This window comes from Canis aureus, chromosome 27, assembly GCF_053574225.1.
Source record: "Canis aureus isolate CA01 chromosome 27, VMU_Caureus_v.1.0, whole genome shotgun sequence".
Classification (NCBI taxonomy): Eukaryota; Metazoa; Chordata; class Mammalia; order Carnivora; family Canidae; genus Canis; species Canis aureus.
The window spans coordinates 9,021,274-9,047,534 of record NC_135637.1 but is presented as its reverse complement, the minus strand read 5'-3'; the positions used below and the strand labels follow the sequence as shown (position 1 = coordinate 9,047,534).

The following is a 26,261-nucleotide window of genomic DNA, read 5'->3' as shown; positions in this document are numbered from 1 at the left end:
CAGTGGGAGGTATGGCAGGGAGTGACACTCAGGTCCCAGGACCCCGCCTGGGCCGCATTCCCTGTAGCCCCCAGTTCCAGCTACCAGGAGTCCAGAGCTGGGGCCAGAGATGGGAGGCAAGGGCCAGAGAACTCTCCTCCCAGGGGATGCTGGGCAGCAGGTCAACAGGGGCGTGTGGGGCCAGAGCACCCCAATACTCCCTCACAAACCAGGCAGGGTACAGGGGTCAGCTCCTCCTGGAGAGTCAGGAGCCTCCCTCCCCTCCCTGTCTTCTGGACAGTCTGCCTTGGTGGGCGTCCTCCAAATCAGACTCACCCGTACAGCAGCAGGCGTCAGCCCAAGCCCGCAGCCCCACTCCCTGCTCCCCAAACACAGGCGCAAAGGTTGGGAGATGGGAGGCGCAGTTGAAGTCAAAATCACAGATCCATTCATTAAAGGAAAAAAAAAGCGAAAATCCAAAAAAAAAAAAAAATCATGATAAAACAATGTGCAAATGATGAGGTGCCCCCCAATCGGGGGGGGGGTGGTGGCGTGGGTGGCAGCTTGAGGAATAACCATCAGAGCGTGCAATCGACGAGGACGAGTTTAAAAACAAAATACCAAAACCAACGAAAAACGGGGGGAAAAATAAAAAGCAAGAGATCTGAAAATATCTTTAGGCCACAAGACGGGGTGGGTGGGCGGCGGGGCCGGAAGTCTTACCATCGCGAGGGGAGTCGTTGGCCAGCGAACCTCCTTCTCGCGGCCCTTTATCGTGAGCAATTTGACGCATGATTATCGCGTCTATGAAGGTGGCCGCTGTCAGGGTGGTCTTACCCAGAGAACGGAGCTCCAGTTCCTGGATGGAAAAGGGTTTACTTTGAGTCTTTTCCCGATGCAGGTCCGTGGCCGAGGCGGGCGGCGCAGGCTGGTCCGGGCCGGCGTGGTGGGGTGCGAGGCTCTTTGCTGGGGTGCGGGCGATGGCCGAGTGACTGGAGCCGGGGGGTGCCAGGGGCCGCGGCTCGGAGCCCTTGCTGGGGGGGGAGGCAGGCTCCAGCCCGACGCGGGCCTGAGGCTTGGCAAGGAAGGCGTGGCCAGCGTCTGCCCGGGGCCGCTCCGGCCGTGCAACCCTTGGGGCCTCCTTGGGCGGCAAGACGGGCTCCATGAGGGTGGGGTAGACCCCGTCGAGGGTGCCGCCCAGTGGACAGTGGGTGGTGGGTGGGAATGTGGCAGCCGGGCGGACAGGCGAGGAGGTGGAGGTGGACCTGAGGGAGGAGAGAAGGTGGTAAGGGGGCTGGGGAAGCCACCCTGGGGTGGGGTGGGGGGTAGGGGGAGAGCCCAGGAGACTGAGGCACAGTCACTCCCTCACACTTCCACACCCTGATGGGTCCCCACTGCCCTGGGATAAATCTGCCCTCCTGACCCGGCCTGCGAGGTCCTGCCTGGTATGGCCTTACCCACCCATACATTCACCTGCTCATTTATTCACGATCTCCATCGTTCCCAGGCTTCCCACTAACTGCCTGCCATGTGTCAGGCACTGTTCTAGGAACTGCTCTAGACATTGAGGGGCTGGGATTCGAACTGGCCCAACTCCAGCCCTCAGGGCCTGTCAAGCCCAGTGTCTCTGTGAGGAGGTTCCCTGTTTTTCACTAACCCTCACTCTAGCTGCCAATGGGAAAGGCCCGACTGCCTCATGACAGTTTCTAATCAACTCATTGCTGGTATAGACAAATAGCTGGCCTTCCTATGTGAGTACTAACCGTGCTCTAAGCAGCTAGGTGCTTCTGTCTTGTGTACCTGCTGGGTGCCTGAGTCACTGAGGACAAAGCCAGTACTTCTGGGGAACAAAGTTGTCAATTCCCCTAACTGGAATTGTGGTTGGGTGGTGAGTGTGATCAGAGCAGCCAAACGGGTGTGGGTACTCGTATGAAAGCAAACTTCACCTTGGAAGAAGCACCTGCCTCGGAATAGGACCCTGGGTGGGACGGGATACCAGGGAAGCTCCCTTCCCCTCCATCAGTCAGTTCTGCTCCCAGTCCCTGGGGCGTGGGTGTCACTGGAGGGGACCTGGGCCCCTTGTGGGAGTGAGTGGACTCTGAGGGGCACACATGGGGCCTGTGGAGGCTCTCCCATTTTTACCCAGGCAAGACAGACACCATCTCCTCCCTAAAGAGCCCTGCTAAAGTCAGGGGAGGACCAGGAGAATCTCTCCCCACAGCCCTTGCTCATCTGTCCCTCTCCTTTCCACAGACTCTATCTTTGAACCCAACAATCTACCCACCTACTCATCCAACCTCCCCCACAACCTGCCACCTATCCACCCAACTCACCATCTACCCACCCAACTGTCTGCATGCTCATCTACCCACCTACCTACTCACCTCTCATTCAACCTCTATTGTTATTCATTCACCCTTCCATTTGCCCCCTCCCCCTCCATCTATCTACCCACTCACCTAATACCCACCCACCTACCCATTCATTAAGCCCAGCCATATCCACACCATGGCACCCACCTATCCACTTACTTAGCACCTGTCATCCACCCACTTACCCACTCATAATCCATTTGTCTACTCACTCACCCACTTTGTCCATCCACCTAACCTTCTAACCCCATCTCCTATCCATTCACCTCCAAAATATCTGCCTGTTCACCTACCCATCACCTATCCATCCACCCTCTCACCTGCCCTTCCTTCCACCTACCCATGTATCGTCTTCATTCACCATCTGTGGGCCCTCCTGCTACCTACTCACTGACCCACCATCCATCTACCTACTTTCCTACCCATCATTCACCCCACCATCTATCTCCCAACTCATCCATCCACCTTTGCATCCACCAACCAACCACTGGCCCACCCACCTGTCCCCTCCCTTGTGCCAACCTGGCCCACCTCAGGACCGTGGGTGTGCTAGGCTCCACGGAGGTGATGATGCCCTTCATGCCCGTGTTGTGTAGCACGCTGGGTCTCTGCTGGATGGCGTCCTGGGTCCGGGGTGAGATGGGCGAGTGCTGGTGGGAGTGGGAGTGGGAGGCGGGGCGGCTGCCACCACTGCTGCTGCCCCCACCCCCGCTGCCACTGCTGCTGCTGCTCTGCTCTGTACCTGGTGGGGACAGGCTGTGGCGTCAGGGAGGCAGGCTTCACATGGCCCACGAGGACCCCCAAAGGCTGGGGCAGGGACCTCTGATGCCCTACCAGGTCTCCAGATGGGCGCGTGCTCCACTGTGGTTGTGGATGTGAGGATGGACTTCTCACGCTCCCGTTCACGCTCCCGATCTCGATCTCGCTCCCGCTCCCTCTCAGACGAGGAGGTGGCAGAGGGTTTTGTCAAGTGAGTGGGACCTCCTGCCAACCAAAAGTCCTGTGATTCAGCCCAGTGCTCAGGGAGGGCCTGGACCTGTCTTTGGGGGTGGAGAGAGGACACCCAGCCACCCTCTGTGGACGCAGGGGTCCTGACCCAGGACAGGGGCAGGGGTGTTACCTGGGGAAAGTGGGGAGCTGCTAAGTCGGCTGCTGAAGTGTTGGGGTGCTGTGGGGAGGTAGGCGAGACGGTCCATGGCGGTGGCGGGTGTGCCTGGTGTCGGAGGAACCAGCACAGGTAGATGTGGCACTTGGGACAGGTCGATGATGCCTGCAAGAGGAGGCGGGGTTGCAGGAGGGGCAGTAGGGGCCAGGCCACTTGCCAGCTGACCACCCCAGCGGTGGAGTGCAGCATGCCCTCGTGAGCAGCAGCATAGCCAGGCCACTCCCTCCTGCTTCTGAGCACCAGCCCCCCTGGACCCTTTTCTGAATGCCAGGCTCTCCCCATCCCACCTCCCCTTGGCTCCCAGACCCCAGGAGTGGTGTCCTGCAGGTGGCATCCCTGCATTACCCTGGTACACTCTTCTGCTCTTCCAGCCTCTGGCCCCATACAATCAGTTCCTCATGTTCAGTCCTCATTGTCTGAAACAACTAGACTGGTTTTTCCAAATGGACTCTGACTGGTACTTGCTTGTTCCAAAAGTGTTTCCAGAGGATGACTCCAATGTACTTACAATGCAACCATGGGTTGTTTGCAAGTCAAGGGATTGGGAAATTCTAACAGTCTCCTATTTAGACCCTCCCTTTTTTTTAATGCCAAGGACCCCATATACCAAGAGTACACAGAGGCCCGTGCACACCTCCCATGTGTGCATACAGGATGCACATGGCTACCAGACACACACCCACACTCACAATCACCCACCAGGTCTGTGTGTGCGCTCAGGGCAATCCCACCTCCCAGACCTCTAAGGGGACCACATCACCATCTCAGCAAGCATACATGTGTCTTTGCACCCTCAAGCAGGCCTGGGTAGATGAGGACTAAGGCCGATTCTGGATGGGGAGGGTCTGCTCACCCACTTGCCAGCAAGTGTCCAGCCCTACTCACCTCGAGGTCCGGCGGCATAGTTGAGAGCCAGTGAGGACTCGCGGGGTGAGAGGCCCCTTAGCATGTCAGCTCGCTGGGCCATGGCGGTGGCCGCATTGTGGTGCATCTGCTGTGAGGTGATGTAATCGTTGATGATTGTCTGGCGGTTCTCCAGCGCTGCCGTGTCAGGGTAGCCTCGGATGAGGTACGGTGGGTACAGGTGCGGGTAGGTAGGGTTGGGGGCCAAGTGTCGGGGCAGGTAATAGGCAGCGGCTGCAGGGAAGAGAAAGGCAAGGTCAGGCTGGTGGAAGAATGTCTCCCCACCCGTCTTTACGCCCCCCACTCCCATACCTGACAGTTTCTCCCCAAAACACTCCCACAACACAGAATTGAGAGCCTAGACATAGAACCACCTCCGCTCCCCACACACATGGGGGTACCTTCTACTAATAACTTTTTCAGATCCAAGTTTCCCCAAACAAAGGGCATCCAAAATGTAGATCACTAAGATACCTAGGGGAGGCATCCTTCTAAACAGATTTTCAGACCATGTTCATTTGAGGAACATTCAATACTTCAACCCTCTTTTGATACATTTGCAGTTTTAAAGGCACTGGTAAGTTCTGCAGGAAAAGAAAACCACTGAAAAATATTTAACCCCATATATCCCTCAGACTCCTAAGAGAGATTCTGTTCTAACCTAAACTATTTACGTGACTGCATTCATTACTGCTGGGTCTCTCCACCCTTACACTTGTTTCCCCATCTACCAGAGCTGAGCTGATCCCTGAGAAGTCCCTGGGCTGACACTGATGAAGCCTCTGACCCTATGCTGTAGGATTCTATGAGTCTGGGGCAATCACCTGCATCAAGAGGGATTCCACGGGGTATGGAGGTGGGATCGAAGGCCAGAGGGATGTGGCCGCGGTATAGGTCCACGCCACTCACACCCCGAAGCAGGTGCTCATAGGGCGAGATGGGGTGGGGATGGTGCTCAGGAACGGCGCTGTGGGGGGACTTGGCAATCTCACGGGGCGTCGACGTCAGCTTCCGGTCCTGCGATGCCTTGCTAGATGAGAGGCTGCCTGTGGGGACAGGCCAAGGGAGGTTAGCATCAGGCCTCCGTGGCAGGGCTGTCACAGCCCCCAACACAGGGTCCGCTGAGGCCAGGGATTATGGGAGGCCATTTGAGGGTAGGCTCTCTGGGATCCAGGGACCAGGACCTTGCCTTCCCGTTTCTTTACTTCAGGTTCTGTGTTCTTTCATCTACTCACTTGCTTCTGTGTTTTTGTTCTTTTAAAAAATACACTCACTCCTGCTCTCCTTTGTTCTCTTTCATTCACTCATTCAAACAATCAAAAAATCTTTACAGAGCCTCTACTAAATGCCAAGCAATGTTCTAAGAATTGGAGCCACCCCAGTGGGCAAAACAGGCAGGAAACCTGGCCCACATGGAGCAGACACTTACCACTGGAGAAAGGTGATAAACTAGTTTTCAAACAAAAATTTCTGAGTGATAAATGCTCCAGAGAAAATTTAAAATGTGACCAGAATAGTGGAGGCTCCTTAGAGCCTCCCCGAGAATGTGATTTTGAACAGAGACCACCAGAAGGATAAAAAGAAGCCATTTAGGTAACAATCGGAAAGTGGGGGTTTCAGGCAGAGGGAAGAGCAGGTGCAAAGGCTCCGAGCAAGGAACAGAGAGGAAGAAGCTGGCTCACTGAGCCTGGGGCCCTGGCACTCGTACCCCAACCTGTACCCCACGTACCCTCCTGTAGGCGGGGGGTGGGCTCCCGCGTGGTCACAGGCGAGCCGCGTGGCAGGTGGCCAGCAAAGGGTGCCCCGTGCTCCTCGTAGGTCAGGGGGCTCTGGCGTGGCTTGCCCAGCTCGGGCATGATGACCGGGGCCCCCCGGGTGATGGAGCCCCCTGAGCTGCCAGCCGCCCCCGGCCGGCTCTTCAGGCTCTCCTCGTAGCAGGCACGCTCCAGTGCCCGGGCATCAGCCATCACATCCAGTGGGTGCACGGGTGGGAATGTGCGGCCAGGGCTGCCGATGATGGAGCGCACATCATGCTTTTTGGAGCCGGCAGAGGATGTGCCAGTGTCATACTTGAGCGGGGTGCCCTGGGGAGAATGGGTTGTGAGCACCGGCCATATCACCTCTCTGAACCTCAGTTTCTCAGCCATAAAACAGGAGCACATTTCACGCCTCCAGGGGCAGGGGGCTTTGCTAAACCTAAGATGAGCACACTTGTCACTTCCCTGCCCGCCCCTGTCTTGGACCCCAAAGCTACCTGGAGGCTATAGAAAGGGCATAACGTTCACAGGCCAGCCCTTCCTGGAGCAAGTAGAGGACCCCCTGTTGGCCCCTGCAGTCTCAGCACCCCACGCGGGGACAACATCCCTCCCGTCAGCCTGGGACCCTCTATGGCACGCTCAGGGGCACGCCAGAAAACTCAGCAGCAAAACCCAGCTCCACTGCCTGTGGCCCAAGGCTCAGAGGTCAGGGCTGAGGTTTGTTTGCTCTCTGGCCAGAAGGGACAGCTGAAGAAACAGAGGGTCATGGACCAGAGCGCAACCCGGCCACCTGGGAGAAACCCCCACCCGGTTGACACAGGCTTGGAAACTAGGGTACAGTGGGGCCCTTTGTCTCTACAAGTGATAGAACTCAGAGCTTATTTATGGACCTTTTAATTACTTTCATAAGAAAGGGAAACACCCTGCTTTTAAGAATCCTGTAGAATCAGACTGACCTCCCTTTTGGGTCCATAGTGGGCTCTTGCCATGAAGCTGAGAGCCTAACTGGTCCCCTGGCATTGGATCATCTCTCCACAGCTTCTCCCAGCACTGTGCACCTTTACCCCAGCTGGGACCTCTTCCAGGATACCCTCCCCAGTCCTGTCCATCCCACAGCCACACAGCCCCTGGGATGATTCCCACTCTCCCTCCTCATTCCATCAGGCCCCCTCTGCCCACGGGAAGAGACAGTGGCCACTCGTAAGGGCCACTGTCCAGCTCCTCACACGACTGGAGTGGGTCATATCCTAATAGGTTGGGGCCTTCTGATGTGTAGGGGCCACAGGGGTGCAGCCTGCTGATGGGGGAAGTAGACACCAAGAAGCAAAGATGTTGTAGATTTAGGCACATCTGGATTTGAGGTTCACAACTGCCATTCACTTGCTGTGTGACCCTGGATAAGCCGCTTCATGTCTGTGAACCTCCACTTATGCACTGACAAAATGAGAGCAGTAAGAGAACTACCTCAGAGAGTGGTTGTGGGGGCTGAACAGGACATGATGCTAAGTGCTCAGGCAGGGCCTGGCCCATGACAGAAATCCAATCAGCAGCAGCCACTTATTTTTATGACTAGTTCTGGGAGTTTGGCAGGCTGCTTGAACTCTGTGGGCCTCAGGTGCTCCACCTGAAGAATGGGGATAATAGGTATGAACTTCACAGGAGCATAAATACAATCAAACAAGGTCGTGGATATAAAGCCTATAGCCTGGAATCTGGAATGCGTGTGGCAAAGGCTCAGTAACAAGCAGCTGTGTAAACTCAGGCAAGATGCTCACGGAGTCTTAGCCTCAGTCTCCCCATTTATAGAGACCAGAGCACAGCTAATACTCCCCCCATGCCTTCTTGGTCCAGCCTGCCTGGCTCTGGTGCCATTACCTGTGTGATGGAGCCCTCCTTGAGCGGCCTCGGGGCCAGGGGCAGCTCAGGCGTGCGCCGCAACTCCTCCCGTGGGATCTCATGGATGGAGCGACCGGCCTCCTTCACCGTGGCCACCAGCCCTTCGTGGGCCGGCTTCAGCTTCAGGGGCCCCAGGGCCTCCAGGGGTCGGGCCTTGTAGGCCTCAGCCAGGTCTCGCGGGGGTGGGGGCGGAGGGGGCGGCGTGCCCTCGCGCTTCAGGAGCTTGGCCTCCCGGCGGAGGTAGTCTTCCTGGGCCTCCACGTAGGACCGTGGAATCCCTGCCAGGGGGATAAGGAGCTGACCCTTGACTCTGCACCCTACCGTGCCTGTCCTAACTGGGATCTCCACGTGCCGGTGTTTCTGGAGCCATACTACCAGGGTTCCCATCCTCACTCGCTGTGTGGCCTCGAACTCATGACCTGACCTCTCTGAGCTTCAGCCCCTTCATATGTAAGAAACACCTCACCAAGCCATGCTCATTCGATGAGACACTGCAGATAAAAAACATAAAATGGGGCCCACAGAGCTGGCTTGCTGCCGACTAGCCAAGAGAATCTGAGTGGCATGGTAACAGCAGCTGCTGAGAACTGTTCATGAGTGATAATACGGGTCCCACACGCTAACAGAGGTGTAGCACTTGCATTCGTGCCAAGCACCAAACAGATGCTCAATAAACAATGCCCACGAAGGACAGGACTGATGGGCAGTACTCTGCTTTCTACTTTTGTTTTTCAAGAAGACATGCCCTTGCTCTGCACTTCAAGTTGCACCTGTACTGGCCATGCACACGTGTTACACGCCTTTCCCACAGCACTCCAGCTTGTCCCCCTCCTCCCTCCCCTGCTCATCTTGACTAAACCTCTGTACCCTTGTTGCAGCCACTGTGAGGGCAGTGTGTGTGGGGGGGCACCTTGTGTGATGGAGCCTCGGATATGGTGCTGCTCTTTGAGATGGTGGGGGCTGTGTCGCTCAGGCGGGATGGCACGGCCCATGAGACCTGGGGGAGGGATAAGAGCATCATGGTCACACAGGTCCCTCAGCCAGCCTTGGGCAGAGACAGGGGCTGCGGTCAGAACCACCCTTCCCGGCACGGGTTCCTCCATCCATTGACAGCAGTCCCCATGATGCTGGCAGCAGTGGCAGCACTGGATCCAGCAAGCAGTGTCCCATCTCCGGGGCCCTGCTCCAAATGGGGGAGCCTCAGCAAAACCCAGCCTCAGTTTAGCTCTCTAGAAAATCAGGCAAACTGTCCCACCACACCCATCCAGGGGGCACTGACAGACAAATTCTCTTTGCTGCTATGACCCAATGAGCTGGGAAGCCCCACAGGGCAGGTCCTGGGCCCCCTGGCATTGTTCAGCTGGAGTAGGGAGCCAGGCAGGGCACCCACCTTCAATGCTGGCTGAGGAGATGGCCCTGCTGACACGGCCCTCCATCATGTCGTAGGTGCGCTTGGGGGCAGCGGTCTCGTGGGGAGGCCCTGAGCTGCTCCTGCCATCCTCCTTGGAGCACTGGGACACCGACATGCCACCTGGAAACCAGACCGTGCTCATGGCGAGGGGATGCAGGTCTGGTGCACAGGGCCCAAGACCAGCAAACCAACTGGGGCCTGGGGACAGAGGTCAATGGCAGTGCTGAGGCCTGACGACAGGGCCCCACCCAGCAGTCTCTCTCAAGTCCAAGGGATTTAACAGATAGAAAGGCTTCCTGTTCCCTGAACCCCAACCCACTGTTCATGGGTGTGCCTCTGACCACCGGCAGCCATATAAGCCTCTATTCAAACAGCCTCACAGGGGTGCTGACTTGTGACAGGAACATGAGTGCACATGTGTATGTGAGCAGAGATCCAGCAGCAGAGTATGAACATACGGGATATGCATGACCACTTATGCATTAGCATTTGCATGTGGGAGTGTGTGAGTGTGCACGTGTGTGAACATGTGCACACATGCTGAGCCGCTGAGAACAAAGCGCAAATATACCCACATGCCTGTGTCCATGTGCATATATGAGCACACACACGCATGAGTGTTATAACAAGTCCACATGAGGATAGTGTACATCTGGTGGGGGTGGGGGGCTGCCCACAGCATATGTGGCCTTGCTAAGCCAGGATGAACCCTCTGGGGCCAGAGACCTCTGGCTGGACCCCTAGTCCCCCAGACTGGCTGAGGGTCTGAAAGCTGGGAGGGACACCCTGAGCAGAGGAGGGCCTGGCTTTGCCCAGCAGGCTAGGGCTCGTCCAGGGGCCTCTCCTCCCCAGAGCAGCAGAGTCCAGGGCATCAGAAGTAAGCTTCCCAGAACTTCAGTCTTGCCCCTCAAAGAGAACAGGTCCTCTCCCTCCTGTTACTTTATGGGATCCACTCCACAGGTTACACATTGGTGGCCTATAGACAGACTGGGCCGCTGCTCTCAATTTTTTTTCAGAATTAATTGTTGATGTTTAAACAAAGACTTCAGATCAAAATAAAAAAAAAATATATATGGAGAGATGAGAAATTCAGCTGATGGGCTCACATCCATACACGGTGACAACAGTCGCTGTCTGGGCTGCCAGGGCTCCACACCCCTGCTGCCTTCCACCCGGCCTGTGCTCTCCGGGCCACCTGGCTCCAGGTAGCCTAGGAAAGATGAAAAGCCCTGGTGCAAATGCACTTCCTAGATGGTAACCAGACAAACACAGGGGCTCCAGAAGGGGCGTGGGGACCGGAGCCGAGGTGGCACTCTCCCAGCCTGTCTGCCTTGGCTTGCAGGTCCCCTTAGCCACGTACTGATGCTGGTGCCCAAGATATAGCTGCTGGCCTGTCCCTCGGCCACCTGGTACCAGGACTGAGGGGGCAAGTGGGCACAGGCCGATGCCCACTCACCAGAAGAGAAGCAATTTAGGGCCAGCTGCTGAGAGGGTGCCTGCCCATTAGTTATGTGTCACTTCACAGCCCTGGGTGTCCAGGGATGCTGGAAAACCCACATCCTGGCTCTGTGCTCCCCTAACTCCCTCCATGCAGGGCTCCTTGGTTATGGAACCTGAACCCAGGAAAGGAGAGGGGGGTGAGAGACAGGGGGAAGTGGAGGGTCACTCTGGTCGTCACCTTGGTAGCCACCCACAGGCTACCAACTAGAGTACACCATTTGCAGGAAGTGCCGGGCTTCCGCTCTCTGGGCCTCAGTTCTGCCACTATGCTTCTAGCACAGCTGGCCACAAGTTTGTCTCCTAAATTGTAAATAACCAAGTGGAGGTGAAAGGCAAGCCAACCCTTACCTGCCACTGGCTTACATGCCTGCAGGGACAAAGAGGTCACCACCTCTCTCTCATGCTTCATGCTGCCTGTCACCCAGCCCTGGCCCCTGTGAAGCTACCTCAAGGGGCCAAACATCCTCCTCCCCTGATCCCAAGGGGATCTGGTCTCTCAAGGGGCCACAAGGGTGGCCACACAGAAGGACCACTGGCTGTCCCTGTAGATCCATAAAATGGTGACAACATGCTTCGCCAGACAATATGCCTGGTTCCTGACCACCTAGGCCGATGGGAGGGGCACAAACTCCCCAGATCTGTGTTTCCAAACACATCTGGCTGCCTTTTACCCTGATGTTGTTTTTCTAGACCCTCCTCTTTTGACCAACTCCAGAAACACCAGAGCTTGAGGTCCTGGGGACAAGCTATGCTGTAGGAACAGATTTCTGTGACTCATAGAGTTCACAAGGTGACTTCCTATTTGAGTCACATGTGGGTGTCCTGAGCTCTCTGAGGGGGGCTTCATCTGCTGTGTCCCCGCCTAATATACCACGTGGATGTGTGGCCAACTGTCCTCCCATGCCCCCATCAGCCCTCCAACTAAAGATTCTTTCTGGGCACTGAAGACTCCTGTGGATGGGAAGAAGGAAGGCACAGGCCTTGCTGGCCCCCAGGCTGCCACCGCCAGCTCCTTGAGGCTGGGAACACTAGGATGGACTCACCCTCGTAGGACAAGACGTGGCCCTTCTTGCCCTCGTAGATGACGTGGCCCTTAGGCAGGCTGTCCTCCCGGCTGCGGTCCAGGCGACTGGGGCTGTCTTCACCGATGATCCTGGTGATGGTGCCTTTATACAGGACATCAGCTGGAGTGCCCTGGAGGCACAGAGGGGGTGAGCACCCGGCAGGCTCCACCCAGGGACCCCAACACTCCCCAAGCACGACGTGGGCGTGACCAGCTTACATACACGTGTACCTCCACATACACACACACACACACACACACACACACACACACACGTTCACACGTGCCAGCTCTACCAGTGCACGTGTTCATACATGTGCTGCTTCAGAGGGGGGGAGACCAGGCCCAGTGGACCGCAACCACACAGGACACCAGCATGTCGCAAATTACAGAGTGCCCACAGTGTCACAGGAACCACTAGGAGCACCTTATATATATTAACTAATTTAATCCTGGCAATCACCCTAAGGCTATTGTTATGCCTGTTTCAGAGGGGGAAACGAGGCACTTAATGGTTAGGTGACTCCATCCAGGGGCAAAACTGGAACCCAGGCAGTGCAGCTCTGGAGTCGGTTCCTGCCTGTCCTCAGAGCCCTAACGTTTCACTACTCACCCCTGCTAATTTGGCTCCCGTGCTATGCCTGTGAATGTGCACCACGCACCCCCACTTCCCCAAACCAGGGTTTCTCCCCTTCGACACTATGCCATGTGGGGCCAGTTGATTCTTTGTTGTAGGGCGCTGTTCTAGGCATCGCAGGACGTTTAGCAGCATCCCTGGCCTGCACCCACTGGACGTCAGAGCTGCACTGTGCACCCCAATCTGCCCCCTTCCCAAAGTGTGACCATCAAAGATGTCCTTAGACATTGCCTAATGTCCCCCAGGAGGCAAAACTACCCTCAGTGGAGAACCACTGCCTTGTGTGGGCTCCCCACAAGGGGAGGTATTCAAGCAGAGAGAAAGCAGCCATGTGAAGTAGCATCCTGCCTTAGGCAATTTTCAAGAACATGAGCACAGGGATCAGAACAGAGTGTGGAGTCAGATGGCTGGATGGCAAACAGTGGCTTTACCAGGGAGTTGCTGTGTGACTTCTGTCAAGTCACTCTGCCTCTCTGAGCCTGGACATCTGTACATCTACAGAATGGAAATAATCTCTGCATGTGCAATTCTCAAAGGCACTTGGCACAGATAAGCTGTCCCCCAAGTCAAGAGGTCTGTGATTCCACAGGCCTTTTCACAGATGTGGGGTCCTACTGTGTGCCAAACCCTGGACCAGGGAAGCCCAACCAGTCTCCCCGTGGGAACTCCTCTGCTGAGAAACATCCCCCTGCGGGGGAAGGGCAACAACCAGCAACCCCTTGGGCTTTTGCTGCAGACCTTGATTTGCAAGGATAACAGCAAGAGCCTCTAAATGCACACGGGCTCCCTGCCACACTCTGAAATGACTGTGCACACTGTAGTGTAAACAGGCGATCACTGGGCGGCAGTCCAGGGGCAAAATAGGAGGACACGGCAGTGACATCCCCTCTGGAAGCAGCTGATACCAGCACTGGGTGTTGTCAGAATGGGGTACATACTGCGGAGAGTAGTGGCTTACCAAATAGCACAGGGGATGATGGGGAGGGGCTCTCCTGCTGGGGCTGAAGGTGGTCCGTGTCCTCAGGCTACACTGTTTACAGGTGCTCTCCTACTCCAACAGAGGACAGAAACCTGAAGGACTGCAGACCCTGCCCCTGGGGACAATACACTGGACAGACTTGTGTGAGTGTGGACACTGTTTGCCTGAGGCCTGTTTCAGGGACAAGAGCTTGCAGCCTCATAGGGTGGGCCCCAGCGAGCATCACTCCCAGGGTGGGGGTAACACTGGGGGAGCACAGTGCTGGGGCTTCCTGGAGCCTCCGGGGGGATATCGCGATCCCTGCCTGCCAGTGCCCGCTGGGGTTGCAGATGTATGCGTCTGTCTGCACACGTGTGTGGTCCGGGCATGATTTCATCACCACCCGGTGGCCAGGCTGTGGGAAAGTCTGACTCTCATGCATTTGGGCAGCTGCCACCCTCTGCGCCAAAGACAATCGAAGGGGTGCAAGTGACTGAGATGGTGTGGGTAATAGTTGCCTGGAAACCTGGGGTGGACGGGTGTCTAGGGCCTGCACATGTCAACCATTCAATCACAAGAAAAGAAACTCCACAAGAAAAGAAACAGTGAGGAGTACTTTTACTAGAGGGGAAACCGAGGCAGGAAGACTGCTCCCTGCTTCAGCAAGTGTGCAGCACAGCTGAGACCTGAACACCCTGGCCTGACTTTTGCCCCAGGTACCTGTTCTTTGCACTCAGCGAAGCTGAGGAAACAGCCTCCCAAAGCCTGTTATTTCAAAATCTACAGCTTTCTCCTCTGTGGTGTGATCTGAGGCCACTGGGCTCAAACACACCTCACTACAGGCCAGCCTATGGCCTGAAGCTCCACCACAAACGTGCGTGTGGGTGGGGCAGGGTGTGCTGTGCGTGCGTGACTGCTCCTGTCCATGTGTCTTTGTGTTGGTGAGCCCATGTGTCTGTTTGTCCATATGCCCTGTACATGTGAGTGCACCTGCATTATATCCATGTGTGTGCCTGTCTCTGTATGCAAGTATGTCTGAGCATGTACTTCTGGGCATGCACACATCTGTGTCTTAGCTCCTCGCCCTCTGACACGGCATTCGAGAGCCAGATGCATTTGGCACAAAACTGAGTCCATTACTTACTAGCTATGTGACCTCGGGTCTAATCTCTGAGCTTCGCTCTTCTTATCTCTAAAATGAGCTGCAATAGCATGGACTCTGTGCCAGTGTAAAGTGTCTTGTCTGGAGCTGGGTAGAAGGGAAAGGAAAAGAAAGCCCAGGCTGCTCAGGACCCCACTTCCTGCTCGCTAGCCAGGGAGGAGAGGGTTAAATGATCCCAGGGGCACGGGGAGGCCCCACTCCACACCCCTCCCCCACCCCGACCTCTGTCAAGTGGAGAACTGATCCCCCCAACCCTAACACCAGAGGGCCTTCCAATCAGCTCCCTCTGCAAACCCGGGGACAGGGACGGGGCAGATGTCCTTAGGCACTCCCTGCTGCAGAGGTAAGTAGGGCTAGAACGCTTGCCTCTAGCCCTCAGGCTGCCAACACCACAAGGTCAAGGCTGGCACAAGAACAAACCTCTTTGTTTTCTGGGACTTAAGTCACAAAAGGGGAGGATAATGACAGCACACGATGGGCCACAGTGTGGCCCAAGTGCAGAGCACCTGCCTACTGACACCCCGACACCCCAAGGAGCCTCTGCTCATGCTCCAGACACCACAGCCTCTCACTGATCCTTGTGCAAGCCAGAGACACTCCCATATGCCGTTCCCCGAACCGGGAATGTTGTTCCCTGAGATGCCTGTGGGGCTCATCCTCCACAAGTCTCCCCACTAACCTGTGTGGCCGAGCTGGCCCCAAGCATTCTTAATCTCAGTATTTTACTAAATTTGAAGCCCTGGGTACCCTGAAGCCATCTGTGCAGTTTTCCCCCTGTCTACTGCCCTCTGCTACCCTGCCAGCTCCTTGGGAGTAGTGAGTTTTGTGTTTTGTTCAGCACTTCAAGTGCTGGCTCCGAGTACACAAGAGAAATGACCATGAGTTGCCATCCCCAGGACATCACCCCATCCATCAGGACAGGTGCCACAAAGTGATGCCAGAGGGAAGAGATGGGCTAGCCCACTGCTCTGCCTGCGGTCAGGGCTGCGTCTGGAGATGCTGCCCGCTGGGCCTCCCCCAGCCCTCAAGCAGTGGCCCAGGACACCTACGTGGGTGATGGAGCCGCGGTACGTGATGGGGCTCTCAGGAGGCACCCGCGTGCTGGGAATGCCCTTGGTGATACTTCCTCCTGGAACCGAGCCCAGGGACGTCCCTAAAAGACAAGAGACACAGGGCATAAAGGGTGTCTGCAGCCCCTTCCCAGGTCCCAGTCCTAAAAGCCACCCTGACCGTGCTCCTGGTGACCCACAAGACCCCCTTGGTGTCTCAGTGCAGAAGACCCCATGCCCCTAAATGGGTGAACAATTATGAAGATAAGCTTTGGGATCCTCTGGGAACGGACAGTGTTCAGCAGATTCTGGATAAAAGATCCTGTTCCTGTCTCAACCTTTCTCCAAAGAGCTGAGGGGCAGCTGCTGGGGATGTAGGGCAGACTCCAGGCCTCATGCCCACCCCTCATGCCCTCACCTCTCAGCACAGACGTCTCCTGGGCTGTGGGTACCCCCAGGCTCTCCGGTGGCCCAGCCTGGCCCCGTGGGGACAGCTGCTCCTGCTTCACTCCGCTGAAGGGCGCTGGGGATGGGCAAGAGCAGTGAGCCACACACCACTAGGGTACAGACTTGGAGGGAGGGCCCCCACCTAATCCTACCCAGGGGCTGAGGTCCAGCAGTGCCAGGGATTTGGAGTGCCACCCTCCCCTCAAGTTCAGGCCACAGTCCCAGGGGCCAAGCTGCCTTCCCTCATGCCCCCAATACGGACAGCTAAAGCCAAGCCTGGGCCATCCAGGTAGAGGGCCCAGATCCTTACCCAGCTTCTTGGGGTCCATGGCGAGGGGCAGCCCCATGGTGATGGGGCCCACAGGAGCCTTGGCGTGCTCGGAGTATGGGACATGGAGCTGCACTGACATTCCCTGTGAGGGGCAGAGGTCCTGGGGTCACAGGGGCCCCCTCAGTCCCTCTACCACATGCCCAAGCCCAGCCAGAGTGCCCTGACATCCCCTTCCACAAGAGCCTAAGAGGAGGGGAACCTCAGAATCACATGCAGGTCAGAGGAGCTGCTCAGCTGAGTGATCATGGACAAGTCCCTGGCTCTCCTGAGCCTTGATCCCCTCACCTGTGAAGTGGCCATCATGACCTGGTATGGTTTAAAGGAAATGGTGCATACATGTGGTCTTGGACAGAGTGGATACTTCGCCCCCATCCCTCACCACACAGGTGGATAGGTCAGGGGGGCAAAGGGGCAGATAGTCCCAGACAGGCTCACCACATGCTATGTGTCTAGTGCATTCAATCTTCAATTTCACAGAGCGGAAACCGAGGCACAGAAAGATTCTGTAACTTGCCCAAGGCTACACAGTCTGGCTGTACAGCCCATGCTCTTGACTACCCCAGAGTCCCAAGGTCCTAAGTGCCAGGAGCAAGCTCCAGCCAGCTCACACTCCAGCAGTGCTGGGCAGAGAGGTGACCCTGGCCCCTTGAGGGCCCAGTTCCCTCCTGGCTATCATTGCTTCCAATGCCCCCACTTTATAGATGGAAAGACCGAACCCCTAAAAGAGGAAGGGGCTATTCTCTGGGCAACAGGCCACACAGATGCTCCTGGGGGGTGGGGGTGCTAACCCTCCCGCCTCACCTGGGAGATAGCACTCATCTGCCTCTCAAGGACGCTGGGGTGCTTAGTAGAGGAGATGAGGGGCGGCGGGTTGGAGATGGTGGGTGGGCGTGGCAGGACGGGCCGGACACTGTCGTGGAGGCCCAGAGGCAGTGGGTGACCTGTAGGGCACACATGTGTCCATCATGGGGCCCCAGCAACGGTCATGCCCCTGCCAGACAGACCCCCCCTCCCCCGCCCAGGCAGCTTCCTGTCCACACATGCCCCTCTGCTGCTCCTCCCATCTCTGTCCTGATGAGTTGCTGTGTCTTTGGTTCAGATGCCACACTCAGAAGCCTCCCTCCACCCTGTAATAGCCTGGTCCCTGGCCCAAGCCCCTCACCTCTGGCCCAGACCCTTTAATTGGTCTCCCTGTTCCCACTTTACCCACTACCCTACCTCTGCCCTGCCCCAGCCACTACCCATTTCCTTCCCAGGAACCAAAGGGATCTTTCTGAAGTCTTCTGGTTCACATCCTCCCCGCTGCTGTGAACCTTCCATGGCTCTCCACTGCTCCCAGAAAGTCTTAATCTCTGACTCAGCTTTCAGTTTCATCTGACCTGGTGCTTGTGGTCTCCCCAGGCTTTTCTTTCCATGTATCCATTCTTTAGCTCTACATCACTGGTAGAAGACAGAGCCCCCCCACTCTTGGGCTACCCCTCACCAGCTCAAGCACCTCCTATGGCTCCCTATTGCCAGTGGCTTCAATCCTAGTCCTGCAAATTTCTCAAATCTCAACAGATCTTTTCTTTCATAGACCAAACCATCCCTCTCATTGGGTCCCATCACACTCTAAGATCCTTTTACATGTAGTTCAAAACCAGTGCAAATAGTTGGCACTGTGCTGGCTGACTCAGAATGGCAGCTGAAGAGCCCACGCGTGGGCCAAGCTACTCACCAGGTGGGGCGTAGGAGAAGGCCGAAGGGTCAGGGGTGTGCGGGGAGGCCTTGATCACCTCACGAGGGGGCACAGGGAAGGGCAGGCCTGACGTCCAGCATGGGGCCTCCGTGGGCAGCTTCTGGCCCTCGGGTGCAAAGGCCGGGAAGAACACAGGCTTCTCTGCTGAGAGGACGAGGCAGGGCAGTCAGCCATCCTTGGCCAGCCCTCAGGGACCCAACGGCCCTGGCCACCCCTGCTCAACCAAGGCCCTCTGTGCCCACAGTACTGGCCTGGGGTGAGAATGGGGTCTGGGCCAAGAGTAGTAGGGGTCTATGTTGGGAGCCCACCAAGTCTGCAGCCTGGCACTGCCCTGAGCCCTTGTGATATTCTGCCTGGCACAGGAATGTGTCTCTGGGCTGGGGTTCTTGGCAGCCTTTGAGATCCTCGGGAGCTTCTCAGTTCCAGTGTGCCAGGCAAGCAAGGGGCCGTGGACAAACCTCCAAAGCAGGGGCTGGCAACCGGTGGCACAGGGCCTGCTGCCTGCTTTTGTACAGACACTTGTTCTGGAGCATGGTTGTGTCCGCCCATTTATTTATCGTCTATGGCAGAGCTAAGCAGTTGCAGCAGACTGTCTGGCCCATTAAGTCTAAAATATTTACTGTCCAGCTCTCTCTAGAAAAAGCTGGTTGGCCTGTACACAATGATGAAGGCTTTCTAGGGTACGTACACCCTGGCAGGAGGGGTGGCCAGGGGTCCACTCTGGAGAACTACCACCACCATGGCAGCCTATTTGTTGAACATGTACTATGTGTCAGGCACTGTGCTAAGCATCCTACCAGCCTGGACCCAAGGAGCCTCCTTAGCTTATTAGTAGGCTTGTGAGAAAGAGACTGTTACCAGATCTGTCATACAGAGAGAGAAATAGGTACAGACACATCAATGGAGTTTTGTAAGGTCACCAGCAAACATCTGGCCAAGTCAGGATTTGAATGCTCAACTTCTTGGCCTGTGTAGCTGCAGAAAACATGACAGGAAGGTAATACCCTCCCAGAGCCTCCCATGGGCCAGAACTTCTCCAAGTGCTTGTGTGCACCGACTTGTTTATCCTCACTACACCCTAAACAGAACTACCATCATCCCCATTTTACAGATGGGAAAACCAAGGCCAGGAGAGTTGAGGTCACCTGGTCAAAGGCCCACAGCTGGCAAGGGAGGGAGCTTCGAGCCCAGGCAATCAGGCTATAGACTGTGATCTTAGCCTTCACTAGATGCCCTGCCCACAGGAAGATGAACTACCACTGGCCCCAGATTCTCAGGCCTAGGTACACCGTGTAGACCGAAGGCCAGGGACTCAGGTCCACCATCATGGCGTTTCCCCCTGCCCCTCGCCTCCCACTCTACTGAAATCTGCCCCAAGCTCTGGACCTCTCCCTTGAGAACTGGCTGAGAAATCAGGCAGGAGACATAACTTGGAAACACCAGAACTCTCTAACTCCTGGGACAGGAATAGTAGGAAGGTGTCATCTCTTGGGCCACCTCCAGATGACAGAGGGAGGTTCTGAAAGCCCAACGAAGTATGGCAGCAGAGTGTTAGCATCGATTAGTGATGCCTGCTGTGGGCACAGCAGGTGGCAGTGGAGGCGTGCATTCTCCAGATCTTCCCTCTCTCCTAAGAGAGACTGAGTCGTCATCCCCCCCCACCACCACCACCCACCCCGCCCCCCGGGCCTATGCCCTGGTGAAATGAGCAGCCCACAAGAGAGGGTCACAGGTGCAGAGAACAAGTCAGTGGAGGGATTCCACAGCCCCTCAAAGAGGCGCCCCCACAGGGCCTGCCGTGAACACCCAGGCCTTGCCTGTCCAGCTGCCCGATCCTATGTGCACCTCGGATGCTTTCTGCAGCTCAGCTTGGGCTGTGCCGGGCGGGGGTGGGCTCCAGTGCTGGAAGGGAAATCTGCGGCTGGGCCAGGCTGGGCAGGAGGCCGAGAGCCTGGAGAGACAACCTGTTCCTCCAGCTGGCCCCCAGGGGAGCTGAGCGACTGGCTTGGCTGAGCTGCTCCATGCAAGAGCCAGGCAGCAGGGAAGGCTCCTGAGAGACCAGAGAGGTAGTGCTGGGTGTCAAGTTCACACATGTGCCTACAGGCACTGAGCAGCAACCCAGACCACATGAGAAAAGCACACAGCACCTGATGCCAGGGGCACTGTCTACTGTGGGGAGCCATTCCAGGAAAAGGCACAACCCTTGGCTAGACTCAGAAACCACTGGTGGCAGCTCACTTTCTCCCAGGACAGGGCCTATGGTCTGTCCCAGCAGGTCCTGGCTGGCCCTGAGTGGTGCCCAGCCACCCACGGGCTGCCTAGCCCTGCTCACATCTGACACTGGCCAGAACTGTTTGGGCCCCAGGCATCATTACACAGCAAACCCCTGGGCTGGTGCCCCAAGCCTGGAATGTCCTCCAGAGCCATACTTCGCTCTTGCCCAGCAAACCCCATCCCTACCACGAGGTGTCCTGGTCCTAGTATGGGGGGCTGGCAGGGTCCTTAGAGAAGGCACACGCCCTGCCCTCATCCCCACATGAGACCATCCACAGACCCCACAGGCTCTGCCTCTGAAACAGACTCCTAGTGCTCCCCCTTCCTCCCTACCTCCATGGTCACCCCTGCAGTCCAGGCTGCCACCACAGCTGGTCAGGAATAGCACTGTGGCCTCCTCCATCTGCCCACGACTCCCTGTAGCCCTTACCCTCAACAATGACCAGAGAGAGAGAGAGAGAGAGAGAGAGAGATCTTTCCAAAATAAAAATCAGATTATCCCCCATAACACAAATATATTAAAATTCCTCTGACAAGGCTTCTCCCACACCTGAGACAAAAACTATGGCCTACGAGGCTTTACACAATCATGGGTCCCCATTTCCCTCCTTGACTCTCCATCTTACCCTTTCCACAGCCACAGCGACCTTCTGGAAGCTCCCGAAACACACCAAGCTTATCCCTACCCCCAGGGCCTTTGCGCATGCTATTTCCACTGTCTGGAATGCCCTTCCCCTATATCTTCCCATGACTGACTCATTATCTCCACAGAGACCCCTCCTCACCCTGCTTTGTTCTATTTTAATTGCATGAACAAATCTAAAGTCATCTTGCTTCCTTTGTATGTATCCTGGCTTAATATCCCTCTCAATTAGAGAAAGAGCTCCCTGAATCAAAGACTTCATCCTGCTCACTCCTGAACCCCCACCGCTTAGCATACGACTTGGCCATCGCAGGTGTTCAACAAATGTCCTGGCCCAGTGGCCACAAGACAGTCTGTGTGCTGGCCAGGATGCATGGCCACCCATGTGGGTGGCGTCTGAGACTTCCTGCAGCAGGTGGAAGCGGCCACAGGGAGGCAAGAGGGCAGGCTGATGAAACAGGGAATATCTGGCAGGCCTGTGTCACTTGTGGGAAGCGTGGAGCCATCTTCCTTCAGGGACAGCCTTCCTCTTTGTCCTCACACAGGTAAGCAGCACCCCCCTCAAGAGGCCTGTGGCCAAGGGCCAGCCTGGCTTTATAGAGAAGAGCTGCTCTACCCAAGAAGGGGGTGCGCAGATGGCACTGGCACTGTGCTGCTCAGGGAGGGGGCCGGGGTCCTGTTGCCCTTATACCCCTAGAGCAGCTAGTAGAAGCCTAGGTTAGCCCAGTGTGGGGGAGTCTCTGGAGGACCAGCGCCCGACACCCATGATGCACACGGCACATGTGGCATGCCAGGCTGCTCTGGGAGGGTGCCTCTTTGGGGACACAGGCCTGGAACTTCTTGGGTCCAGTGGGGAAAGGGAGGCAGAGACAGAACATCCAGAGAACAAGAAACCCTGCTTACCTGTCTCCTGACCTTGAGCTTCACGTGGCAAAAATAAAGCATGCCCTGGGCACTTGCTACAACACAGCTGCTCAGGGAATTACCCCACGGGCTCCCCAGTGAACCCAGTGACCTCGGCCTAGAATAAGGTCAGGATGAGACCTCGAGGGGGCAGTGCTTCCTGCCCAGGCCCCAGAGTTGCTGCCAGCTGGGCACTGAGCCTTATGCATGATTCTAGAAGCTCATGTGTGGGCTGAATCACATGGAATCAGAGCCTGAGTCACAGACGTATGTACGTGTATATACAATGCTTTTGAAAATGTTTTAAAGTTGCCAACATTAAAAAACCACATCTCAGGTGAGAACATGGATTTCTGGCTTCCCTGGAAGCACAGAGGCAGGCCTGTTCTGCCCCATGGTGACTTGGCTAAAGCCAGTATGTGCCTACGTTAGGAAGAGCAGGAGTCCTCAGATTCACTGTGGTTCCCCCCATGTCCTGCCTTCTTCCCCTCCACCTGCCTGTTTCAGCTGGCCTGCCCTGCCATTCTCTGCTTCAAGACTGCCATGGCTGCTGTGGATGCATAGACACCCCTTACCCCTCATCTCTGTCATACCCCTACTCTCCGCCGTGGCCACGGGCACACACTCACCCTCCTTGTCGGCAGGAGGCACAGGGCTCCTGCTTTTGCCTCGAGGGCTGCTGCTGGGCTGCTGGGGGGTGTCGTTCTCTGGCTGCAAGGGCTGTGGTGGTGGCAGAGCAGGGGGAGCTGCATCCTCCCGGGGGGGCTCGTGGACTTTGGTGACCTGCTGAGAGAAGTGGGAGACGTGAATATCTTAACAGGCCTTCCATGAGGCACAGAGATCGAGAATAGCCTTCCAGGCCCCCTGCACACGAGAAGCCTGAAAGCCATGGATGGCAGTGAGGTAGCCAAGAGCACATGGCTTAGGAGACAGAAAGGTAGGTCTTTGCACAAAGTGTGTAGGATGTGGCCGCGCATCTCAGCTACCTAGTAGGGAGCCCAGGCTCTAGGACCCTGTGGGTCTGAGAGAGATGAGGATTGACCCAGCCCTGGGAGCTGCCAGTATAGCCTAGCTCACATTGTGCCCCTCACTCAGAGAGCCCCTCAGCCCGCAGCCCCCAGCTGTACTTGGGAAGCCCAGGAACACTTCCTCAGAGAGGAAAGGGCTCCTCCAAGGGGCTGCTCATGTAGCCTGGAGATTCTTCTGGAAGGCCTCCTCAAAGGGCATCATGTTCAGAATGGGTGGGTGGGACCCCACCCTTCTCCCCACGGTGCTGTGACAGCCAGGAGATCTCCTGCCTTCCCTGGTCTGGGGGAGCTCTGGAGAACCCTTGGGAGGCAGGGTTGGGCAGGGCCACTCCAGCTCCAAGGGCCAGCAGGGGTACCCTGCTGGAAGGGTAGAAGGCAGCCCTGTGGGCCACAAGTTCCCTGGTTCCTCCAGGGCCCCACCCTACACGACTGCCAGCTCTCTGGAGCTGTTCCTGCCTCATCTCCATGGGGATTTTGCCAGCAAACAGGAGGCTGCTGGGAAGAGCTGAGAGGGAGGCTGCAGGTGCTGCCCACCTCCACCCCCATGGAACTGTGCACCTGCCCTGATATACTGCCTTATTGAACCAGAGGGGAAGGGCGGGGGGCACAGAGGCTGTGGCCTTCCTTGGCAGGAGTCCTGAGGTGTGGGAGGGGGGTGCCTGGGCACTCACAATTGGGGGTATGGCAGCTGCCCGCTGCTTCAGCTGCTTCAGGTCCAGAGGCTTCTGGGGTGAGGCATTGGCCCTGGCGTCACTGGTCGGGGTGAGGAGGCTGGGCCGCGGTGACAGCAGCCTGAGGGAAAGACAAGGGTCAGCCCATAGGCTCACAGCTGGCCTCTCCTGGCTCCAGCCCTATACAACCGGGCTGGAAGGACTGCCAGAAGGGAGGCAATTGTCCAGGGTCACCTGGCCGAGGATATCAACCAGGACTCTGGGTGGGGACCAGGGGGAAGGGGACTCCTCCCTCCCTCCCTCCTTCCTCTGGTCTCTGCTGGCTCCATGAGGAGCTGAGATCCGTTCCAACCGCAGCCCAAAGGCCCAGGCCAGGATCAAACACTCCTCTGAGAGAGCCCACAGCAGGCAAAATCCCAGGGAAGCCCAGACTTCGGGCCTGCACCATGCAAAGCCCTTTGGAAGCTACGGGAAAGCCAAAGAATCAACTAGATTAAGGTTTGGTGAGCTTAAGAGATTCAGAGAGATTATTCATCACCCGAGTGTGAGGGGCTCAGGCACCAGGGCATGGAGTTGAGTGGATCCCACTTACCAGAGGACAGAAATTGGGAAACCTACCCACTTAGCCAGAATGCTCCACTAACTAGAATCTTACCATTTACATAAGAGCTTAAAGCAGGTAGACTGCAGGCTTTGTGTGGAAGGGTTGGTCAGCAATAAAACTGTCTACCTATTAGCGAAAAATATGGCCATGAGCTGAACCAGGCCTGTGAGCACTGGGTTCCCCAAAACGAGGTCACATCCATCTGCTGTGGACATGCAGAGCTGGGCACCAGGACAGGGCACACAGTGGGGCCGAAGCAGATACCAGGGGAAGGGTCCCTCCCATTGAGGGCTGCACCTGGGCAGAGCCTACCCTGCAGGGTGGCTCCTGAGCTGTTCACGGGTGTCACTTCCTTCAGGATGTCTTCAGGGATTTCTAGGAAATCCCAGAGTATTGGGCACAGCAACTTGCTCCAAATCCCATCTGGCTCCCTAGTTGGCATGAGGTCTCCAAGGCAGGAGCTCAATCTGCCCCAGCCTCAGACCCTCAACCACCCACTGGGGCTGCCAGGTTCCTGCCTAGTTCTTGACTCTCTCCTACGATCTGTACTTGCTGAACACACAACAGACCTGGTGCTATGCTTGCGGAGCACAGAGACCCAGGATCCAGTGTCTGCCTGCAGGATGCCACAGATGACCAAACAGGGTGCATGAGGGCATCGGCCATGGGCTGGGATTCACCCAGAGGGCCAAGCTAAGGCTGGGTCCCCCAAGCCAGAAGGTCCTGTTGGCATACCCCTGTTGTGTGCTTCGATCATACTGGGTCATTCCACGTGTAGACTGTAAGCCATAGCCACTGCCTTCCAGGTTAGAGCTGTGACAACCAGGACGTGGCTCAAGCCACTCTGCAACCCAGCAGCTGGTGCCATACCCCCGTGATGAGGACAACATGCCTCTTTCCTGTGGATGGAGCAGGGCAGACACTTGACTTGGGGCCTAGGTGCCCTCCACTCTCTATGGTGGTGGGGCTGCCGAGCCATGGCCATGACAGGCTGTCCTGTGGGTACCTGCCTCCCACCCGCATCTGCCACACGCTTGGCTGAGCAAAGACAGACATGGTGCTGCCTGCTGGGGCTACCCAAGGCGTGCAGGCAGGGCCGGGCACAGGGGAAGGTCATCCTGACTTTTCCATGCTCGGCCAGCCTCTATGGTCCTCCCCACTTGCTCACTCTCCCTCCCGCCCTCACCTCTCCAGCCTTCCACACCCTGCTCATGCTCTGAGGGTTTCAGGGCCTTTCCTGTAGCGGCCATTCCTCCCCACTCCCCTCCACTTGGGCCTCCAGGCCCACGCTTCCTAATGGGACTAAACACTCATGTCATCAGCTGTCCTGCTGCTGCCACCCTACCTCAACAGCCACCACACGCGGTCTCCCCTCCCCTCTGCCTTCCAGCACCCATTTAAACCAACCCACATTTGTAAACTTCAATTTAAAAATGAATATGACTGTGCCGCTTTGGAAGAAGTCTGGCAGTTCTCAAGAGGCAAAACACAGTTACTGTCTGACCTGACAATCCCACTCCTGGGTGTGTGCCCAAAAGAACCAAGAACACAGGCCCACAGAAAAACCTGTTTACCAGGATGGCAGCAGCACCATCACTGTAGCCAATGGGAGGAAAGCACCCAGATACCCAAACATGCATAAAAGGATGACCAACACACGGTCTGTTCACACAGTGGACTGTGATTCAACCACAAAAAGGAATGAGTAGCTACACCTGCTACACCATGGATGGACCCTGAGAACAAGATGCCAAGTGAAAGCAGCCAGAC

The 26,261-nt window shown here is 56.6% G+C and overlaps 1 protein-coding gene across 31 annotated transcripts in view; it reads right to left on the bottom strand.

The window, feature by feature from the left end:
- The window catches only part of NCOR2 (nuclear receptor corepressor 2), a 212,469-nt gene that overhangs the window by 10,160 nt on the left and 176,048 nt on the right, over nucleotides 1-26,261 (bottom strand). For 11 of the 31 annotated variants that reach the window (XM_077875269.1, XM_077875268.1, XM_077875270.1 and 8 more), the window contains 18 exons: nucleotides 23,888-24,008; nucleotides 22,818-22,974; nucleotides 18,348-18,512; nucleotides 17,432-17,571; nucleotides 16,610-16,712; nucleotides 16,271-16,375; nucleotides 15,853-15,956; nucleotides 12,027-12,177; nucleotides 9,463-9,681; nucleotides 8,983-9,069; nucleotides 8,052-8,350; nucleotides 6,149-6,503; nucleotides 5,244-5,465; nucleotides 4,402-4,653; nucleotides 3,472-3,621; nucleotides 3,186-3,335; nucleotides 2,874-3,093; nucleotides 703-1,244 (listed from right to left, as the gene is read on the bottom strand). In XM_077875269.1, coding sequence (XP_077731395.1) covers nucleotides 703-1,244; nucleotides 2,874-3,093; nucleotides 3,186-3,335; nucleotides 3,472-3,621; nucleotides 4,402-4,653; nucleotides 5,244-5,465; nucleotides 6,149-6,503; nucleotides 8,052-8,350; nucleotides 8,983-9,069; nucleotides 9,463-9,681; nucleotides 12,027-12,177; nucleotides 15,853-15,956; nucleotides 16,271-16,375; nucleotides 16,610-16,712; nucleotides 17,432-17,571; nucleotides 18,348-18,512; nucleotides 22,818-22,974; nucleotides 23,888-24,008 — 3,542 coding nt within the window. The remainder of the gene's footprint in view (nucleotides 1-702; nucleotides 1,245-2,873; nucleotides 3,094-3,185; nucleotides 3,336-3,471; nucleotides 3,622-4,401; nucleotides 4,654-5,243; nucleotides 5,466-6,148; nucleotides 6,504-8,051; nucleotides 8,351-8,982; nucleotides 9,070-9,462; nucleotides 9,682-12,026; nucleotides 12,178-15,852; nucleotides 15,957-16,270; nucleotides 16,376-16,609; nucleotides 16,713-17,431; nucleotides 17,572-18,347; nucleotides 18,513-22,817; nucleotides 22,975-23,887; nucleotides 24,009-26,261) is intronic. The other 20 variants (XM_077875284.1, XM_077875286.1, XM_077875290.1 and 17 more) reach the window with 12 other exon arrangements.